At 41.1% G+C, this 20,966-nt stretch overlaps 1 protein-coding gene across 1 annotated transcript in view; it reads right to left on the bottom strand.

The window, feature by feature from the left end:
- Positions 1 to 5,157: 5,157 nt before the first annotated feature.
- Positions 5,158 to 20,966, bottom strand: part of CUNH4orf45 (chromosome unknown C4orf45 homolog) — a 67,840-nt gene continuing 52,031 nt past the window's right edge. Inside the window, exon 4 of the mRNA XM_036314016.1 lies at positions 5,158 to 5,350. Within this exon, the coding sequence (XP_036169909.1) occupies positions 5,158 to 5,350 (193 nt within the window). The remainder of the gene's footprint in view (positions 5,351 to 20,966) is intronic.

Below are 20,966 nucleotides of genomic sequence, written 5' to 3'. Positions count from 1 at the left end.
GACTGAGGTCCCCAACGCAAAGGGAATTCTACCTCTAGACTGTCTTTGAACTTGAACTGCAACATCATTCTTGCCTCAGTCTCCAGCCCGCTTGCCTACCCAGCAGATTTGGAATTTACCATTCTCCACAATCATGTGAGCCAATTCTTTAATTCTTTAAAATCAATCTATACATCCTGACTTATTGATATATCGGATATATCAGTCCAATGATAATCCCAAAATGGAGTTGGGTGGTCAGAATATCATCATGCCAAGTTATAGGAGCAAAGATCTTTAACACAGTAAACAATACCAACCTCAGAGTTAGCCCTTAAGGCAGCGGTTCTCAACCTGTGGGTCGCGACCCTTTTGGGGGTCGAACGACCCTTTCACAGGGGTCGCCTAAGACCATCAGAAAACACATATATAATTACATATTGTTTTTCGTGATTAATCACTATGCTTTAATTATGCTCAATTTGTAACAATGAAAATACATCCTGCATATCAGATATTTACATTACGATTCATAACAGTAGCAAAATTACAGTGATGAAGTAGCAACGAAAACAATTTTATGGTTGGGGGTCCCCACAACATGAGGAGCTGTATTAAAGGGCCGCGCATTAGGAAGGTTGAGAACCGCTGCCTTAAGGGTTGCGATCGAGTCCTCTGAATATGTGCTGCAAAGGAGATACTGGTGTATAAGAAAAGCGTAAGCTAGAAACAGCCCTCTGAGATGGCAAGGATGGGGGCAACCCTTCATTCACGGCAGAAGGAAGAAGCTGCCTTCCCATAAAGATACCCTTGCCATTGTGTGTTAGCTTCTTATAGCTGCGCACTTCCCTCTGCTCTCTTGGGGATCTCAAATGATCACTTACCATTCCTTTCACCCATTTGCAAGTTCTCAACCTGACGTTTTCTACTCAATGTGTAAAAAAAAGTTTCACCCACATGAACCTTTTCTCCTGTGTACCTCTCCTCGCCCTTTTTATTGTAACTTTCTCCTTCCTTTGACAGCTAAGCTTTTTCTTGAGAGGTTGGCTTGGCGCTCAGTCCTTGATCCCTATTTATTCTCTCCTTAAGGCCACATGGCTCCACCACGCCCTCCTCACTCTTCACAATGTCCGGTCGGTCCCACTTCCTTCTTTCCCCTGGTAACGGAAGACTTTCCCCACACCCAGTCAGCACCAAGAGCTGTTGAATCTAACACTTCCTTTGTGTCTCAAATACATCACCTTTTCTCTTTGCCTTCTTTTAGTCCCTCCTTATTTCTTAGTTGAGCTACCAAAATGCCCTTTGAACTCATCTCCCTTTTATGTAAAACAGTTCTAATTGATATTCTTCCAGGCAATGTCTAAATAATCTTTCTAAAAGTTTAACCCTGTCACTTCTGTTTAAAAGTCAGCCCAGTAAAATCTAAGTTCCTAACACCATGTATTCAAATGACATCACTGGTCCTTCTTCCCCAGCCTCATCACTAGATACCCCTCTTTGCACACTATTATCCAGCCCTATTGAACCACGCACTCTTCTTCCACGGTGCTAGGTTATCTGCTAGGTTATTGTCACCTTGGCCCTGCCAACCTGTTCTTCCTAGTCTTCCTCTCCGTCACCCCTGGCTCCTCAAGTCCTTCCTGTTCCTAGCTGAGCATGCCATCGTCCAGTGTCAGATCCGCTAGCCCCAAGCTACTCAAGGTGCCTTGCCTGGGACGTGGAGAGGCATGCAGTGTCCCAAACCCCATCCCAGACCCACCAGAGCACAATCTGCACCTTAACGTGACCTCCAGGTGACTCACATGCACATTGAAATTTGGGAATTTTCACACTGCTTTCACACTCAATGTGAGTGCATGGATGAGGGAAGAATGTGTCAGTCACTGAAATTGTATCCATGTATGGAATGAAAGGGGGAATGAGAATATTTACAAGCTAAGAAATGAAATAGAAATGGGTGATGTTGTTGAAAATGTCTGTTGCATGCACATAAAGTTGCTAACACTTAAGTGGCTATTATTTATGTGGAGGAAAAACAATGTTAACCAAAACTTAAGAGGGGAAAAATAACAAATGGACTAGAAAACAGAACTTAGGAGACACTTTGTGATTTTAAAAAAGAAGAAATTTGGAGAAATATAGTAGAAAAACAGTTTAGAAATTTGCCCTATTAACTTTCAAAAATACTTGTAATGGCGTTTTGGATAAGTGTATACAAGAATGAGATATACTGTTAAATATAAATTGCATTTTAGAAATATTTTAATTACATTCCAAACTTGAGTTTATAAGAAAAAATCCAAACGCAAGAACCTAAATATATAAAATATCCCCACTTTCAACCATCCCTTTGATGAGAAAACATGTGATATTATGTATAGCTTTATGCTTTTAAGATTTCCCCCCAAATCACTCAGTACCATTGACCAATTGTTCCTTTTTTGAGGCTGCTTTCAACGTATGGTTCTGAGTCTTCTAGCATAAGAATGAAAAGTGTGCGGGCATCTCTGATAAGCATAGTAATGTGGCGACTGACTGGTGGCTAGCGTGAGACGTTATGTTGAAGGCTTTACACACATTGTATTCATTATTTGCTTTTAAATTTATAAGAACAGTTGCTTCTAGTTATTTCACTGAAAAGGATTTATAGTAAAGGGGTGGGAGGCTTGGGTACTTACGGAAGTGTCAATCATAAGAACCTTGTGGTATCATGCAAAAATAATAGATAACAAGTTTCTAATGTATCTCTGGATATTTAGAAGAAAGCCTCTTTGATAAAATGAGGGATATTTTGAATGATATAGTATTTTGTTTATCTCTGGAAGGGAAGAGAATGTGGCCAAGTGATCAATTACTCTCACCAACAGTAAGTTAAACCGATATCAGGTGCCTCTTTGATGTGATGCACTGAGAATGGCAACATCACTTGTTTTGGGACTCCTGCCAAAAACACAAAACCTGAATCTACTCTGGAGAAAACAGGAGATAAATCCAAGTGAAGAGGTATTCTACAGAATTGGTCTATATACCCTTCCAATGTGTCAGTGTTATAAAGTCCAAGACTAAGGAACTGTTCCAAATTCAAGGAGACTAAAGAGACATGAGGAGCAAGTGTAATGCGTGATCTAGGTGGGATCTTGGATCAGAGAAAAATACAAAGGACATTATTGGGACAGTCCATAAAATTGGATTATGAACTATAGATCAGCGACTTTCACCCGGTGTGCCGCAAGAATTTTTAAAACATGCAACACCTAACTACTCAGTGACACTGACCTCTTTTTCCTTAGATTGTCAAATTAAAAAAATGACAACAACCAACACAACAATAGCCGTCCAGTGTGAACGAATCAAATTTATATCTATTTTTTGTCATATTGGCAAAAAATTATATTTTTTTTGCAGTGCCACAGAATTTTAGTTATTTATGTGTGCCATGAGATTTTTTAAAAGGTTGAAAATCACTGGGTTAGATAATAATACTGTATCAATGTTAAATTTCCAGAATCTTATGTTTGCATTATGGTTATGTGAGAACATCCGTGTTCTTAGGAAATACATCCTGAGACACTTGGGGGTAAAGGAGTGTCATGTCTGCAACTTACTCTCAAATGTTTGGAAAAAAACAAATTGTGTGTGTATGTGTGTACACACATATAGGAAGAAAGCATTAAAGCAAATTAACAGATTATTCTGGGTGAAGAATGTATCAGGAGTTCACTTTCTATTGTTCTTGCAACTCTTCTGCAAGTTTGAAATCATTTCAAGATAAGGTCTTTTCACAGATTTTTTTTTAATGTACAATATTGTTTTTACTTATAAAAAACCCCAGCCCTGGCTGGTGTTCTAAGTGGTTACTGTCGTCCCCCTCACCAAAGGGTCATGGGTTCAATTCCCAGTCAAAGGCATGTAACTGGGTTGCAGGTTCGATCTCTGGCCCTGGTAAGGGCTCGTGCGGGAGACAACTAATCTATATGTCTCTCTCATGTTGATGTTTCTTTCTCTCTCCCTCCCTCTCCCTCCTTCCAACCCTTTCACTCTCTAAGAACAAAAAAGTAAAACACCCAAAAATAGAAAAAAAAAACCAGTGGAAAAAATATCCTCAGGTGAGGATTAATAAAAAAAGCAAACCCAAGGAGGGTTGCACAATTGGATTTAGTGAATAATAGAAGGAGGCGTTTGGATCGTTTAATCCATGATCTCTCTAGTCCTGCACAAAATTAGCTCAGTAATGGAAAGTAACTAATCCAAGCCTCCTCTTCACTCACTGTAGTAAATCATCTCATTCGGACCCAGTCCCAAATTCAGACCACGTAAGAATGTTAGCAGCTGAACTGCTCCCTTTTTCAATATAAAGAGTCCCTGGGGTCAGGGCCTACGAGGCCTCTGCAGCTCCCCCACGGAATGCTTCCAATAGGATATAATTAATGGCTCATGAATCAGATTTCTGGCGACAGAGGGTAAGCAAGATTCTCGGGAGTTGGCAAGATTCTTCAGTGGAGCATGGACACTCTCTCACGACTCTCTGAATGTATCCCTGCGACTCTATTACACTTTCAATCATGGAAACTTGTTACCAGACTCGAAACCCTGGATGACTACAATGTGCATTTTGCTGTGGAAATAGTTGTTGATTTGAATATATACTCTTACACCTTCTTCACATGATTCTCATAATAACTACAAAATATTCAGGACAGATCCTAATATCCCCATTTTACTCATTTTAAAAACCTGTATAGGGAAATGATGCAACTTGTTCAAGATTCCATACATAGTAATGGGGGGAAACTAGTAGATTTGAACCTGGTATATTCTCACTCTGCTGGCCAGTCTGTAAAGCTTTTAAGAAGGTTTAAAGATTTACCTCTGTTACACAAAGTGCTTTCTCGGGTTTTGGAAATCAAGGGGATGGCCTGTCTCCAGATTAAACTGTATGATCCATAAGCAGTCGTAAGGACTGAAATCCACAACCTCTTGTATTCTTCAGCTACGAAGTGGGAAGAATACCCACCGTGAAGATGTTACTGTGGAAATCCATTATCAGTCACAAAATGTTCTGATAGGTTAAAAGCAGTTGGAAAAACCTTAGTTGCTGTATTACTGTTGAAAAGCATTCTCTAACTCATAGATTGAAAAAGCCTGCTGTCTTCTATGATGAGTCATAAAAGCAAATGCTCATACCTCCTTTTTCGGTGGCATTGGCAGCTTTGGTGGTCTGGAGGCTGTGGGCAGTGTTTCCTTGGCCTGCCTAATGAGGGTGGCCCCCCTGGAATTCCTCTGGTTGGTGTTCTCATAATCACCCATATTCCAGGCCATCTGGCCACGGCTGAATTTTCCTAGCACGTCCATAATAGAAGGTTTGGGTTGCCTGAAATAGGAATGAATTGGTTGGTTATCAAGTTGGAAGGACCTAGAAACAAGGCCACCAGTTTTCAGGTAGTTGAGATTTGTCTGTTTTTCTTGTGATTCGAGGAGATTTCTAGCTACAGGCTTGGGAAAGCAAATGACCTGAGCCATCAGCCAGTGTCCTGAGAAGTTTTGGGACTCCGCCCACTCCACTCCACCGGCCATCCAGGGGCTGGAGATGGGAGCCACCTCCCCAGATGGACATGTATCTAGGAACCTGTGGGTGCGTTTTCCCTGTATCATGACTGCCCTCATGTCCTGCAGGCCAGGCATGCAAGATGCTAAGAAGTGGAAGGTGAGATGGTCAGGCTGAGACTTCATGAGACCCACAAGTTCTGCAGGACATGGTCTGTCCATGCTGAGAGCTCAGGGGAATTCAGGAAAACACCAGTTTCATGGTTCCAGAGTCTGCCCTTGGACAGTGTATTGGAAGAATGACCTATGCTTTATTCTCCTTCCCCAGTGAAATCCCTGTCTAGCTCCCAACAACCCTATATTAGAGTATTATCCAAGGATTGCCTTCTGTTATGAAGGGCCAGCTGGGGGGTGCGAGGTGGACGACAAAAAGGATCGCAGAATGAGGATTTGCCATCTCACTTGGAAGGCTGTTGTCACTCTAGAGAACCCCATCTCTCCAACCTGGGTGCTCAGAGCCCCGTGGCCACTTCCCTTCCCGGAATCTGAGTTTCATGGGTGCCCAAGTCCTTCGGACCAAGATTTGTGGCAGGTCTGCATCACTCTCACCCATTCAAGAACATGCACACAACCATAGCCGGCATAGTACATGGCCGAGGAGGCAGCAATGTGGGACAAAGTACCACTTATCTTAGAACAGGCATGCCAAACTCAAAGGCTAACATGGGCCAAATAAACAAGGGTTAAGTTTATGTGGGCCGCAAAAAAACAAAAGCTTCCATTATCATAGAAACGTAGGTTTATTTCAATAGAGACATGCTAACTACAAAAGGCTGAAATAAATGAGTAAACATTAACATAAAATAATAGAGCATTTTAATAAAAATTAATATTTTTTTCTTGAACATTAACTTACCAGACACTGAATAACTGCACAAATTAATAAGCTAACGCAAATAAACCCATTTTTCTTGTTCTCTGAAAGCAAAATATTTCCTGTTGCGCACACCAAACAAGTCAGTGCAAGACTAATGATGTGACCCTCATCCGCTAAAATATCCTCTGCTAGTATTAGTGGAGAGAAATGGTACGCCTGTGCGTAAGGCACAGAAGGGAAATGAATGCAGCACGATTATAGTAATCAGTCATTAGCGAACATTGTCGTTCATTATTAATAATTCTGTATAACAGGATATTGTAAAAATTAAGTTACGAAATTTTTATTAAAACGTTTCTTACATACCGTTATATTGGTTGGGCCACGAAAATATTCGCTGTGGGCCACATGTGGCCTGAGGGCCGTGAGTTTGACATACTTGTCTTAAAGTATATGTATCAGTGGGAGACAGAAATAGGCATCAGTAAGTCAACTGTTTGGGTAGTGCCATGAAGAAAAATAAATCCAGGTAAGGAACAGAAACTGTGGGGCCTGCTATTTTTGTGAGGGGAGGCAGGAGAGGGGGCGATAACACTAAGTAGAGGGCTCAGTGCAGAGCGAGGCCATCACTCCTCAAGGCGCACAGGGTAGACACTCCCTCCCCACTGGCTGGAATCGCAGAGCCCCTGCGGGGAGAGAGCTGACCATCACTCTCCCTGACCCCCACAGAATGAAGTTCAAACTCTTCAGCTGAGCGCACAGGGGTGTTTGTTGTTGCTATTTGCTTTTTGACTATTTTCTCTCTTTTTAAAAAATGATGTACCCACGGGGGCCTTTCTGGCCCCCCCCCCCCCCGCCCTCCCTCCTCTCAGACACACACAGAGCTTCACTGTGCACTTAGCCCCGCTGTGAGCTGACAGAGCCACACTTTCAGACCTTCAGACTCTGCTTCAACCTTTCTTTCTGCTTGTAACCCCTCCCTCCTCCTTTCCTGGGCTGTAAGTCACCTTTTCTGTGAAGACTTTCCCTATCCCTGTCAGGCAGCAATTTCTCTCCTTCCACGGCACGTGACATTTGAATCCTTTTGTAGAAACTCTTAGAATAGACTTAAATTCCCAGGGCAGCAGGCTCTTGCCTCCAAACCCAGTGCTCCTTAAAGGGCCCAGAACGTGTCTCCTTCATCATCGGCTCCAGTGCCCGTTACCCTGCCTGACACATAGTTGACCCTCAACTAATCAGTGATGGAAAGAGTAATGAGGAAGGGAGGGAGATCAGAATGAAATTTCTTTTTTTATCCAAAAATAATTATTTTTCAATTACAGTTTACATTCAATATTTTTTTTGTATTAGTTTTGGGTGTATAGCACAGTGGTTAGACAGCATATATTTGACTAAGTATTCTCCCCAGTATGTCCAGTACCACCTGACATTACTTTCAAGGTGATCTACTTTTCCTCCCACCCGCCTCCACTCACCCGCAGCCGCCTCCTCTCCTCCCACCAATGGCAGTTGTGCAGGAATGGATCCCTACAGTCTGGCTTATTATTTGCAAGTACAGATTAATAGCTGGGGATAATTTCAAGAAAGTTGAAGGGGCAGGATAGCTAATGGTTAGAATGTAGGGATGGGCATTATTTATAATTCATATTAGCTTGATAAATGGTTCAGAGGAAAACCATTTCATGCAAATGTGCTACATTTTCTTAAAAGTTATGTGTTATAGAAGCAATTATAATCTTTTTTTTTTTTTAATTCAGACTACCCTGTGTCTCTGAATCTTGAATCACCAGGAGCCATGAAAGTTAAGTTAGTTGTAATTCAAAGATTTTAAGGGTCTTAAAGAAATAGTAGCCATGTTCATTATGGAGAATTATGCACACTAGTTTTGATTTACAAAAGAGCCACAAAAGTCAAAAGAAGGAAACCAAGCAGCAGCAGGTTGGGGTCCAGCTGGAGCATGAATACCACGCCATGGGTAACGGTTCGCTCTTAGTGACAAAGGCACACCAGCCAGCACACACTCGTACGCACCCCCCAAAAAACAAACAAAGCAACCAAACGTTCTTCGTGTAACGTTCTTACTATTAACTTTGAAGGGTCAGATCTTTTCCTTTTTGACATAATTTCAAGCTTTTACAACGTGCAAGCACAATACAATAGCTTTTTTTACCTGAACCACTTGCAGGTATGTCATTGACATGATACCCATCATCCCCAAGTACTTGGGTATGTAATGCCTACAAACCAGGACACTCTACACAACCTCAGTATAACCATCAAAATCAGAGGAACTCAGAACGTTCACTTGTTTGAATGACTATCTTCTAAGCCTCCGGCACGTGTCACATTTTGCCAATTGTCCCAACAATGTCCGTTCTGCAAAAGGATCCAGTTGGGAAGCACCCGTTGCCTTCAGTTTTTTCCTCTCGTCAGTCTCCTTCAACCTGGAACCAAGTCCCCGTCCTCCTGCGACTGTCACGCAGCTGTGAAGCTTCTGAAGAGCACAGACCAGTTATCTTGTAGATGCCCTGCAACGTGGATTGATTTTGTTTCTCCTTGATTAGCTTCAGATTAGACATCTCCGAGGAAGAAGAACACAGAATGGCCATGGCGTGACTGTCCCAGGTCTGGTGAGGTTCCTTCCCGTGGGTCACCTGATTAAAGTAGTGTCTGCCAGGCCCCTCCCTTGTGAAGTCACTTTTCCCTTTTGTTATTAGTATTTCTTCGAAAATACTTTGACATTATGTAAACTCTCATCCCATGTCAAACTTTCAACTTATTCATTTATTTATTTTTTTAACTTTAAAAAACATATTTTATTGATTTCAGAGAGGAAGGGAGAGGGAGAGAGAGATAGAAATATCATTGATGACAGAGAATCATTGATTGGCTGCCTCTTGCATGCCCCCTACTGGGGATTGAGTCCGCAACCCAGGCATGTACTCTTGACCGGAAGTCAAACCATGACTTCCTGGTTCATAGATCAATGCTCAACCACTGAGCCATGCTGGCTGGGCCATTTATTTCTCTACATCAATAGGATCTTATGGTTTCCTATTTTATGCAATGGATTATAATCCATTTATAATGTTCATTTTCATTATAGACATGTTTAAATTGTCCTAAATTTGGCTGATGGGAGCTCTTTCAATCTGGCTTCTATGTCCTTTCAACATGTCCCTCTCATTCTTTGAGCGTTTCCTTAAATTTTTAGCACAAAGAAAAAAGGTTCCAGGTTCATCTTTCCCTGCCCTAGCCCTGGAATAATCCATTTCTCAAAGGAACCCTAGTTCCTTTTAGTGGAAAATGGTATTTAGAATTCAAGATCTGAGTACGAGGGTTGCCATTGTCATGCAGCCATTTCAGACAGCATTGCACAGGGTTCATCAGAAGGTTCATTCTCCTTCTCCTCGTCATATTTGTAACTCTTTTCTGCAGTTGGAAACCTGGCTCTCCTCTGCATTTACTTATTTAACCAGTCTTTTTGTGTATAACCAATCTCCCATTTCCACTCCCCACCCCCATTTCCTCTCATATTGCTTCATTTATATTTCTTTGGGGTAGAATCTTCTATTCTTTTTGTTTCTTTACCATTGGTATTCCCCAGAAATCTCCATGAGTCTCATCTCTTAATTCACCCATCTTCAAACCAAGCGGGGGATAGCATTTATACCCCAGGATCTAACCAACACCAACATACTGATGTTTAAAATCTTTACTTTTAGCTCCACAACCTACACATAAATTCCCAGCTTTTTACTGAACCTAGTACCAGGATATCTCATAGCTGATAATAACATCTAGCATTTATTCAGATACATGAGCTTCCAGACACTATGCTAGTTGCTTAATATGCATTACCTCTAATCTTCTATATATATATAAGGCTAAGTGACTGACCAACCATCCAACCGACTGACCGACCAACCGAACGACCAGTACATATAACACGCACTGGCAATTTAAAAACGTTGACTCACACATGCGCAATACATATAAGGCTCTCGCTGACGCCAATCACACACAATGGCAGAATGTATCTGAAGACCAACTATTGGCACAACGTACCTCTGAAGCTGAAAGAAAGTGTCGTCGTTGATATACTTATTTGACATGTAATTTTTTGCAGTAATGTAATTACCGCACAAATCTTTCTTCTAATTAAGTTCCTTTCAAAGTGCATGAATCCATGCACTGGCCACTAGCCTTCTAATCCCAGATGATAGGTATCATTTCCTAGTTTTTACATCTGAGATTAAATTAAGTCATTTATCCAAGATTAAACAGTTAAAAAGCAGTAGATATGGGATTTGAACTCAGAGTCATCTGATTCTAAACTTATGCAATTACTTCACCTGTAAATGGAAATTATAATATGATAACACCTACTCTTTAGGAGGACTAAATGAGTTAATACTTGCAAGGCACTTAAAACAGTATCGGGGACATATTACAAGTTTAATAGATGTTGACTATGTTGTCCTCACAGGATGCTGCCTCTCAATTCATCTCCACACACATGCCCTGCTTCCTCTCCATCTGGCCCCAAATGCCCTCTCCTTCCTCCAGTCCCTATTTTTGGACAATGACATAACCATCCACCCAGCCACTCAAGAAACATATCAGAATTGCTTTTGACTTTTACATCTGCTCCGTTCCCCACATAGAGTTGCTTGCCAAGTCTCGCTGAGTCTTTTTCCAAACTGTCTCACCGTTGCGAATTTAGGCTCCCATCATTGCAAGTATCCCAGTACCGCTTAATGTGTCTTCCTTCCTTCAGTCTCTCCTTGCTCTGCTCCATCCCCTCAGCAAACAGTCTTCTAAGACTGGTCCATGCCAGGTATTCTTTCTAACACACAGGTTTGAGTATATTACTTCCTTACTAAATTTTTTTTTAAAACAACCGTCCATTTGCCTATAGACATTAGCACAAGATCTTTAGTATGGAATTTAAAGCACTACACAATCTGGGCCCTGGGCTACAATTTCCACCATACCCCCCCAACCAATATCCTATGTGTTAGCCATCAAACAATGAGCCATTTCCTCCACACATCATGAAGGGTCACTTCTCCACATGATTTCTTTTTGCTTATGTGATGTGACTCTTACGGCTGGAATTCCTTTCCTGGCCCCACCTCCTTCTGATTTCCCACCCAGCCTTAAAAATGGAACTCATGTTACCACAGAGCATTCCTGAGTGGTTACCCTAGCTTCCACATGGAGCCGCACCATGACTGCCGGCGTTCCCACAGAACATTGTCCCCACCTGTTACACTCGATGGTATGTAGACTCTTGCCCTCAGTAAATCTGTGAGTAAAGGCAAGTGAACTTTTTTCAGTGTCTAGCAGAGATCCTGAACATAGAACATGTTGTCAGTCGATTTTGTTTGCTTCTATGAAGATACAAAAATATGTTCTGTATTTATCCCCAGCGAAGAAGATTGTGAGTACACCTGATAGTGGGTTTGGAGTGAAGTGGAACTGATTTCACATTCATACACTCTTTTGTTGTTTGAATTTTTAAAACTGTGAGCATGAATTATTTTTACCACAAAACATGTCCATATTTTCCTTAAAAAAAAAACCTGTCGGTTATTTGGGCAGCGGCTGGGATTTTCCTAGCAGCCTGGACAGCCGAGAAATGGAGTTAGAAGATAAAACAGACTTGGGCACGAAGTTAGGAAATGACGGCCTGGACCTTGCTTATGTAACTGTCTAAAAGCAATGGGACAAACTGGACTTGCATTTGGACACTTCTGCCAGGAAAAATACCACGGACAGCCTGACGAGGGGGCCTGTTATGGGGGTGGCTCTGCTTGGTCCTCGGGTTCCTGTCTTTTTGTGACTCGGTCTGGGCCTGCAGGAGACCCCGGGGCAGGCACTTTGATTTATGACCAAACAATTCAATGAACTCTCTGTATGTTGGCCAAAGAACCGACGTGAATGAATGTTTACCTTAATCGATCAAAGTAGCTGCTTTTTCTGGAGATTGACCACCCAGCGTCAGTCTTGCCCAAGAGCAAACCTTTTTCTTCTGTTTTGAGGTCTCCTGGGTTCTCTCTGGTTGACTAAAAATAGTTCTATTAAGTGGTAAAATTAATGTCTTTGGGATTCCAAAGTTAAAGAAACAAGTTGCTAACTGTGTGAGTTCCAGTGAGTCAGTCTGGTTGAAAAAAAAAAAAAAAAAATATATATATATATATATATATATATATATATATACCAAAACTGTTCTTCACTTGAGTCTCAAATGGAGAAATATGAGGAAACTTCCCCTTAGCAGTGGTTCTCAACCTTCTGGCCCTTTAAATACAGTTCCTCATGTTGTGACCCAAGCATAAAATTATTTTCGTTGCTACTTCATAACTGTAATGTTGCTACTGTTATGAATCATAATGTAAATATCTGATATGCAGGATGGTCTTAGGCGACCCCTGTGAAAGGGTCGTTCGACCACCAAAGGGGTTGCGACCCACAGGTTGAGAACCGCTGCCTTAGGGCTTCAGCTTTTTCCTTGCAGCAACACAAAGTGATGTAACTCTGTGTATGTCTAGCCTGTGAAGAGGACTGTTACGGTGTCTATATTGTGTCTTAACAGCGTGACCACCTGTTTTCCCAGCCAGCTAGTTCCCTTAAATGTTTGCTTTCTCACAGGGTCATTGATTTCTGCTCCTTCCATTTCCGGAAGTATTCAAAAGCCCCCGGTGGCCCATGGAAATTTTGGAGAAACACATTTAGAAACCATTTGGCAGGATCCGTGCTTTCTGAGGGAACAGCCCTTCTCTCCCTGTTATTTTCTCTTTGGAACATTTGCAGGAAAACAAGGCTCCTGTTTTTTAAAGATCTTTCTGCATTTGTGGTGTAGTTAGTCTACACCTAAAGCCAGAATCTGCCAAGGAATGAAAGCCCTAATTGGGGCTTTCAAGATGTTTTTCATAGAATTTTTGTTTTCAGAATTGGCCTTCTGCATAGATGGAGTGGGTGTTTCTATGACACAGGCAGGTGCATATGTGGTATAATTTCAGAGACTCTGGCTGCCTGAGAAAAAACTTCCTTCTACCCTCCTTTGCTGCTGCCTTTTAGTCTACAACCAGACACCAGACTTCCAGTGCCCACAGCCAGGGAGTGTGACTATAAAGCATTATTACCTGGCCCTTTCTAGAAAACATATCCTGAAGGTACCACAAAGGAGGGCCTGAGGAAACTGGGATACTGTAGGCCACTTTTAGCCATATCATCATTTAGTTAAACACAACCTTATTTCTTACTCATTGATTTTCCTTCCCTCCCTGTCCTTATAAAATCATATGTGAGGAAGCTGTGTCTTATTTTCAAAAGATTTTCATCTTAATCCTCTGGGATAACACTTATTTGATTCTGAATCAACCACTGTCATGGAGATGACTAAAAAAATGAAATTATCTTGATATTTCATACTTGGACAAACAAAATGAGTGCACAACAAAATTAAGCCGTTACCAGTAGAGAGAAAATCATAATGCTAATGGAATCTCTCCTGGGTTCGTTGTTGCTCAGGAGACTATTGATGAATAGAAAGAGACAGAGGCTTATCGAAGAAGCTAATTTTTAGTAATTCATATCCAACAGAGTTTACCGAGGTTTATCTAGAAGGCATGTGTCATGCTTTCTTGTTTAATTTTCAATTACCTCTGAGTTATAACTTAAGCTGTTTAAGATAAAGGGCCAAAGTAATATTCAAGTGGGTGATTAGGACAATATTTGAGGAAATTTATAGCCTCAAAGATCCAGAAGTTATCTATATTGTTGATCCTGTCTTTAGCTAAGAGTCATAGCCAGAGTGTACTGAGCAGACACCTGGTCTGTATGGGTTCAGTATCCCCTGGGAGACCACACAGGAAGCCAGTGGTCTATGTAAGATAAACCCATGGCAGAAGGACCAAGATATTAGTATATGAATAAACAATTGCTCATTTACTGCTGTACCTATGAATCAGTGAAAGGACTATGGCTACTAGGAGGTTATTTGATTGCAATAAACGTCCAAGGTTAACCATTCGTGATAAAATGTAGAAGACAAAATGTATACCTGCTTCAATTTTTTATTCTTGTTTATTAGTTCCCTCCTTTCCAAGGAAGCAAAAGTGTCTTAAGTGGGTCTGTGTTATCTACAGGCACAAACTATTTTGCAGAAGTAGATAGGGTTATTTTAATTTATAAACACGACTGTGTGAGTCATATTAGTATGAAACATTACTGTCTCAAGGGAAAAAAAAAGATGAAATCGCTTCCCAAAGAAGTGTTTGAGAAAACACAAGGGAAGTCTTCCCAAATTGCTAGTGTGGCTACTGCAGACAGAAGAACGTTGCTTGAATGCTATTTTTAAAAGACAGAAAGAGATAACTAAAAGCAAGACTATCTATTTTCCTTTTAAATAGAAAAAGCCCGGCCCTGGATGGAGCTGGGCAAGACACTGAGAATTGGAAGCGCAGGGTGAAAAGACTCTGCCTGGTCTGGTGGGCCCTGTAGCCGAGTTCCTGCTGTGGCAGCACGCTGCCAGAGGGGTAGGTGAGGACTGACCTTCCACCAATATCCATCTCTCCTTTTTTGGTCACCTTTGGATGGCACTGGGGCCCCGGATACACTGAGCTTGGTTGCTTTCATAAACACGGACTCTCAGCATCCCTTCTTTCTTCTGCACCACTCAAGCCACATCACGCTTGATGTGATGTACTGATAGGTACATTCCACCTGAAAATGATGCCGAATGCCCTCGAGGCTCCCATAAGATGGACAGCCATTGCCGTCAACTGATCCATGTCAATGTTTCTCTCCTCTCTCTCTCTCTCCCTCTCCCCGCCCAATAGTCAATAATAAATAAACTTCCACCCTCCCCCCCAATAGTCAATAATAAATAAACAAATAAATAACAAAATTAGGGAATAATATGGGGTCAGTGTACACTCATCTAATAGCTTATATTGTCCCTCCTGTGTAAGATGTCACGCTGGAATGATAATCTTGAATCTCTACAATATCCTCAATCACAAATGTCCTTAATCATAAAGAAATGAGTCTCTTATAGATACTCAACTTGATTTCTTTGTAATGTAAGAAAATGTAGTCTTCCAATATAGAAAAGTGTTCTTGACTATGAAGGGGAAGTGCAGGCGTTAACTATTTGTCCACCAGTTAGCTGAAAATTCAACTCACCCTAGTCCCTGGAGCACACTCATTAAACAATGTTTATTTACAACATTTACTATTTGTTGACCATTTTTTATTTTTTAAAAACCTGGGCAGGTAATTAGTATATTTCTCATTTGCTTCATCTATGCTATTAATTATATAATATTGTATGAGGGTGTAACACTGTTAATTATCTTCTATTGCAGATTCAAACTATGAAGTGTGGTCATCACTACTCTCTTTGAGCCACTGTGCCTATTTTAGAACATGCCCCAAGTATGGAGTCCTTTGCTCTGTACGCTGTGACTATTGCATAAAACAAATTTAACACACACACACACACACACACACACACACACACACACACGAAAGAAATGAAAAGCTTGCTCTTGGGCTTTCTTCTAGGAGAGCATCGAAGGTTTGTGCAGTTCTGGAGAATGACACACACCATATGCTTCAAACCTCAGATTGTGATACTTTTGGTTCGACTTACTGCTTTTGTTTCTTGGCAATTGAACCACTGTATTTGAAAGGCTTGTGTATTCTAACACTGCATTTAAGTAAAGAATTAATAGAAGCAAGCGAGATCTCACGTTACCCGAAGTGAACACGTCTTTGTTACTTGGCCAGATTGTCTCCTCCGAGCTCCAGGATGGGGAAAGTGCTGTCCCTGCCACAGACATGTCACCAGCACTTGCCGGTTGCCCTTATGGGCGCCAGCTGGCTTCCTGTGACAGGGGCTATGCAATCGGAATCAAGCATGTCATCTTCCTCTAAGGAATAACATACTCCAAAAGGTTCCTGTTGCCAAGCGTCTGTCCACGAAGTAGAAATACACAGAGGTGTTTACTGACTTCCATTCAGTATTTTTTAATGACTGATACGAAGTGACTCTCGCTTTGCACAGAGGCTCCGGGACAGCTGTCCAAAATCCTGCCAGAAATGCAGTGTACCAGATGGCCTAGGGTCACCTATTAGGAATGTTGACTATAATTCCTGATGTTGTCAGAGATAGGAGAGAGTTTATATAAGATATGCAGGAAGGACTGCCAATCTCCGCAGCTCAGAGCTCCTGAGATAACAAGTCCAGGGCCTCTCTGCTTAGGGCCGCTTCCTGGGCGTCACTCGCTTATTTGTGTATCAGAAAACAACAGAAGGAAGGAGGGTGAGCTGTGTTGACTGATGTGGCTTGGCAGCAAGGCAGGTGGAGGTGAGTTGGGAGATATCACAGTATTGATTCAATTTAGTTTGGGGACCAGCTTACCTATCCAAATGGAACACCTTGACCTTCATGAACTAAAGATAAAGCTGAGAGTTTATTTTTAGTGACTTTGGAAATGTAAATATACACAAAATCGTTTAAAGATGCCTAAGTATTCATCACCCAACTTCAAACATTATCAATTTATAGCCAGTCTTATTTCATGTCTATCCTACTTTCTAATCCTCCTACCTTTCTGGTATAACTACAAAATATAAAAATTCCTTTTTAACATAATCACAAGGCCATTTTTTTTCTCCTAAAAATATAATTTTACCAAATATTCAGACTTCAAAATTCTAATTTTCTCATAAATGTTATGACTTTGGGCAGCTTGTTTGTTAGAAACAGAATCCAAATAAGTTTCTCTTCTCCTTCTCCTCCCCCTCCCTTCTCTTCTTCTTTTTCCTCCTCATGCTCTTCTACTATTTGTTAAAGCGACACATTTTGTTTCATAGAAATTTTGCTTCCATTTGTCCTATAAAATTTCCCACAATACATTTTTCTGACAGCATCTCCATGTTGTCATTTAGCATTTTCTGCTGTCTTCTGACTTCCTCTATGTACACAGTTAGTTGGATTTAGAGGCCTGATCTAAGTAGGTTTTGGGGGCAAGACTACTGTATAGTTGGCTAGGGCTGCCATAATGCAGCACCGCAGACTGGTGGCTTATACAACAGAAATGTCTTTTCTCTCAGTTCTGGAGGCCAGCTGTCCATGATGAAGGTGTCGGCAGGGTTGGTTTCTTCTGAGGCCTCTCTCCTTGTAGATGGCCATCTTCCCCATGTGTCTTCACCTGGTTATTCCTCTGTGCTGGTCTGTGTTCGAATCTCCCCATAGGACACCAGTCATATTGGATTAGGGCCCACCTTAACGACCTCATTTTAATTACCACTTTGAAGAACCTGTTTCCAAATACAGTCACATTCTGAGGTACTGGAGGTCAGGACTTCAACTTATGAATTTGGGAGGACACAACTCAGCCCATAACAACTACTTTCCAGGTGGTAGGGTGGTATTTCATCAAGAGACACATACAGGGTGGGGCAAAGTAGGTTTGCAGTTGTGAGAAGTGAAGCACAGTTTATTCTTGTTTATTATTTATTAAGTATTGTATTATTTTCTAAATGAACAACTGTAAACCTACTTTTGCCCCACCCTGTTTTGGTTTTGGCAGCCATTGATGATTAGCACCTGGGTTCATTAATTTATTAGCATTTGCAAAATGATGCTGTCCTAATTCCCTTATTCCTTCTTTATGTGTTAGCTGGATTACTTGATTTTTTTTTTAAGTCCCCTCATCTTCTATTTGGTTTGCAGTGGTACCATTTGTAGTGGAAAGGCAGAATTAATGTTTAGTTCTTTCCTTTTATTTACTCATTATCAAAATAAGTTGATTCATGGGAATCCTCCAATGTGACCAGTTTGTTATGGATTTTCAGGTGACATTAGGAACTCATGAATGTTCATGCATATGTATGTGCAGGTAGATGTATCTGAGTCCATTGCAGTCACCACACTTTTCTTCAAGCTGTCCTATTTTTGGCAGGTGGGAATCTCTTCAAGTTTGGCTTCTAAGTTCCTTAGACAGGACTGTAGTGTTCTTGGATAGCTTCCTCACCTGGTATGGTGGGGAGTACTAGATCATATTTCCCATTTCCTTCTCCAAATACAGAATCAACCATTTCTCCAAGAAGCCTGATTCCTTTAGTGGAAAAGGTATTTGAAGAGTAGAGCTGAGTAGTAGGAGAGGGCTCACAACTGCTGAATTGGTTCCCATGTCTAGGCCTTTATAGTGAATAGAACTATGAAAATAGATATATAAACACACACTATCATACATATATGCACACATATATCTTCCAATCTAATTCAGGATTTGATTTTTAGCTCTGTTATGTTAACATCTGTATTTTCTTTCTCCCACTCTAAGAATCCTGTTACTCAACCAAACCAGGAATGATTGAATACTAGTACTAGTAATCACATCCAGTGCTCACATCACACCCAAGCAGAGCCAGAGTAACATTACCAACACTTCCATCAAGCTTTTAGCAGTTCTTGATCTTAGAATACACCCCACTAGATATTTATACTCAAATTTCTGTGCTTTAAAAATCTCTTCAAATAATTCCTTTCTGTGGGTAAAGTCATCAACTGAATACTCATTCTGTTTGTTTTTAAACTTTATATTTACATGAAGCTATTTTATAAATGAGAAGTCAGATGTAAGGTACATCTCATAGGTAAGATATGTCAAGCCAAGTGTGGAAGCAGTCATGCTTTGCTATTTTTTTTCTTGTTGTCATTATCATATGCATCTAACCCAGCGAAAGAGTTGGATGGTGTAATGGCAGATTTGGAGCAGGTGCTGCCTGAATCGTGTCTTACTGAATAGCTGCAAGGAGGGACTCTGATTCTGGGAGAAACTGTCTTGAAGGCCTTAGCTCTGCTCAGTGAACAAAACATTTGTTCTACCACCCACCATGTACCTCAACTCTGAATTTTAATGAGTTAGCCTTTAAGCTGCTAGCCAGAAAAGAAGCTGCAAGGCTCTGTAGAAACCCTGCCATCTTCATCCATTGCTATAGAGGCTAGAAATGAAATGTTTTTGTCAAATATGTGGTAATTGTGCTTCAAGGTAATTCATCTGAACGTGTGAAGTTCCATCTCTAAAATGAGAGCCTCTTGGAACCGAAATACAGCAACTCTAGAAGCTAACTCCTACCTGTCCTTCAAGATCAGGGGACCTTGGAGAGCTTTTCTGACCCCTCCTCAAAATTTAGATTTCCAAATATATATTTCCATCGCGCCCACTAAAATACTCCCTGTTGTAACAGTCATTGCACTTAGTGGTTACACTTTGTTAAATATCTATACCCAGCATCAAGCATAGTGCTAGGCACAAATTGGTAATCAGCACATATTGGTTGACCAAATATTTCCATCACTGCGTGCGTCCTGACATACCCTACTATAATTATCTGTTTATTTGTCTCTTCCTCCCACTATATGATAAGCCCTTTGAGGGCAGGAACTGTGTCTTCTTTCCTTGGTACTCCACTCCTCCATAGTATGGATGGAATAAAGAACGAAAGTGATACCATTGAAAACTGAATTAGAATTATGGACGATAAGCACAAGATGCTCTTGAGACTCATACTGTAAGTATGAGGCAACATTAAAAGATAAAGTGATGACATACTTATAATCTCTCAACTGTGGTTGAATGCCACAGCCTGACCTCTGTACCCTCAGACCCTCTCTGCGTCGGATCCGTGCTGGGGACTTTACAGAGCGTTGACCTCATCCTCAAGACAACCCAAGGTGGTAGCTATTATCATTCTCCTTTTTCCCCTTGGAACTGAAGTGCAGAAAGCATCTACATTTCATAAAATATGGGGATTAACCCAACTAGGTCCAACTCTAAAGTCTTGCTTATAGGGCCTTCCAGTTATGGAAATCTGAAATTATCAGCAGTCTTAAAAGAAACGTTAAAAAACAACAACAAGGGAAAAGCAGAAACAGAAATGGTAGTAACATGCAAAAATGGAATGAGTGATTCCTATGGTGTTGGTTCATCTGGTAATATAGATATAAGCTAGGTGATATTATTGACCTTTTGTTTGGCAATAAAAGAAAGTTTGAAATGACCATGATCAGGACATGTTTGTGGCTTTACAAAATTGAATAGATAATAGAGAAATAACAATTCAAATATTTGTAACAGGTTGTTGTTTGTTTGTTTGTTTGTTTGTTTTGCATTCTTTTCAGTACATGAAGTCCATTTGCCTGAGCCTAAAAGTTTAGCCCCTCTGTTTATTTGTAGCGTGTGGCCGTTGCTTGGATTTCATTGCCATACGCCATTTTGCTGGATCCAGCGTCTGCTTTGTCAGTAGCCCTGGCCTCCGGAAACAGCCTCTGAGAGCTACAGTTCTGATGTGTGAAACGCTGAGATGCTAGACCGGAGGGGGGGGGGGGGGGGGGGGGGGGTGGTGACAGGCTTCTTTCTAACACACTTTGATGTCCGTTTAGTTCATCAATTACACGAGAGTAATTTTCCGTGAAGGGCCACATTCTGAAATGAACTGAATTTTTCCCCATCTGGACAAGTGACAGCCTGGTAAGTTTTCC

Source organism: Myotis myotis, unplaced genomic scaffold, assembly GCF_014108235.1.
Source record: "Myotis myotis isolate mMyoMyo1 unplaced genomic scaffold, mMyoMyo1.p scaffold_m19_p_6, whole genome shotgun sequence".
In the NCBI taxonomy this organism is placed as follows: Eukaryota; Metazoa; Chordata; class Mammalia; order Chiroptera; family Vespertilionidae; genus Myotis; species Myotis myotis.
Note: the sequence above shows the minus strand (reverse complement) of the source record. Positions and strands in the feature narration are given on the sequence as shown.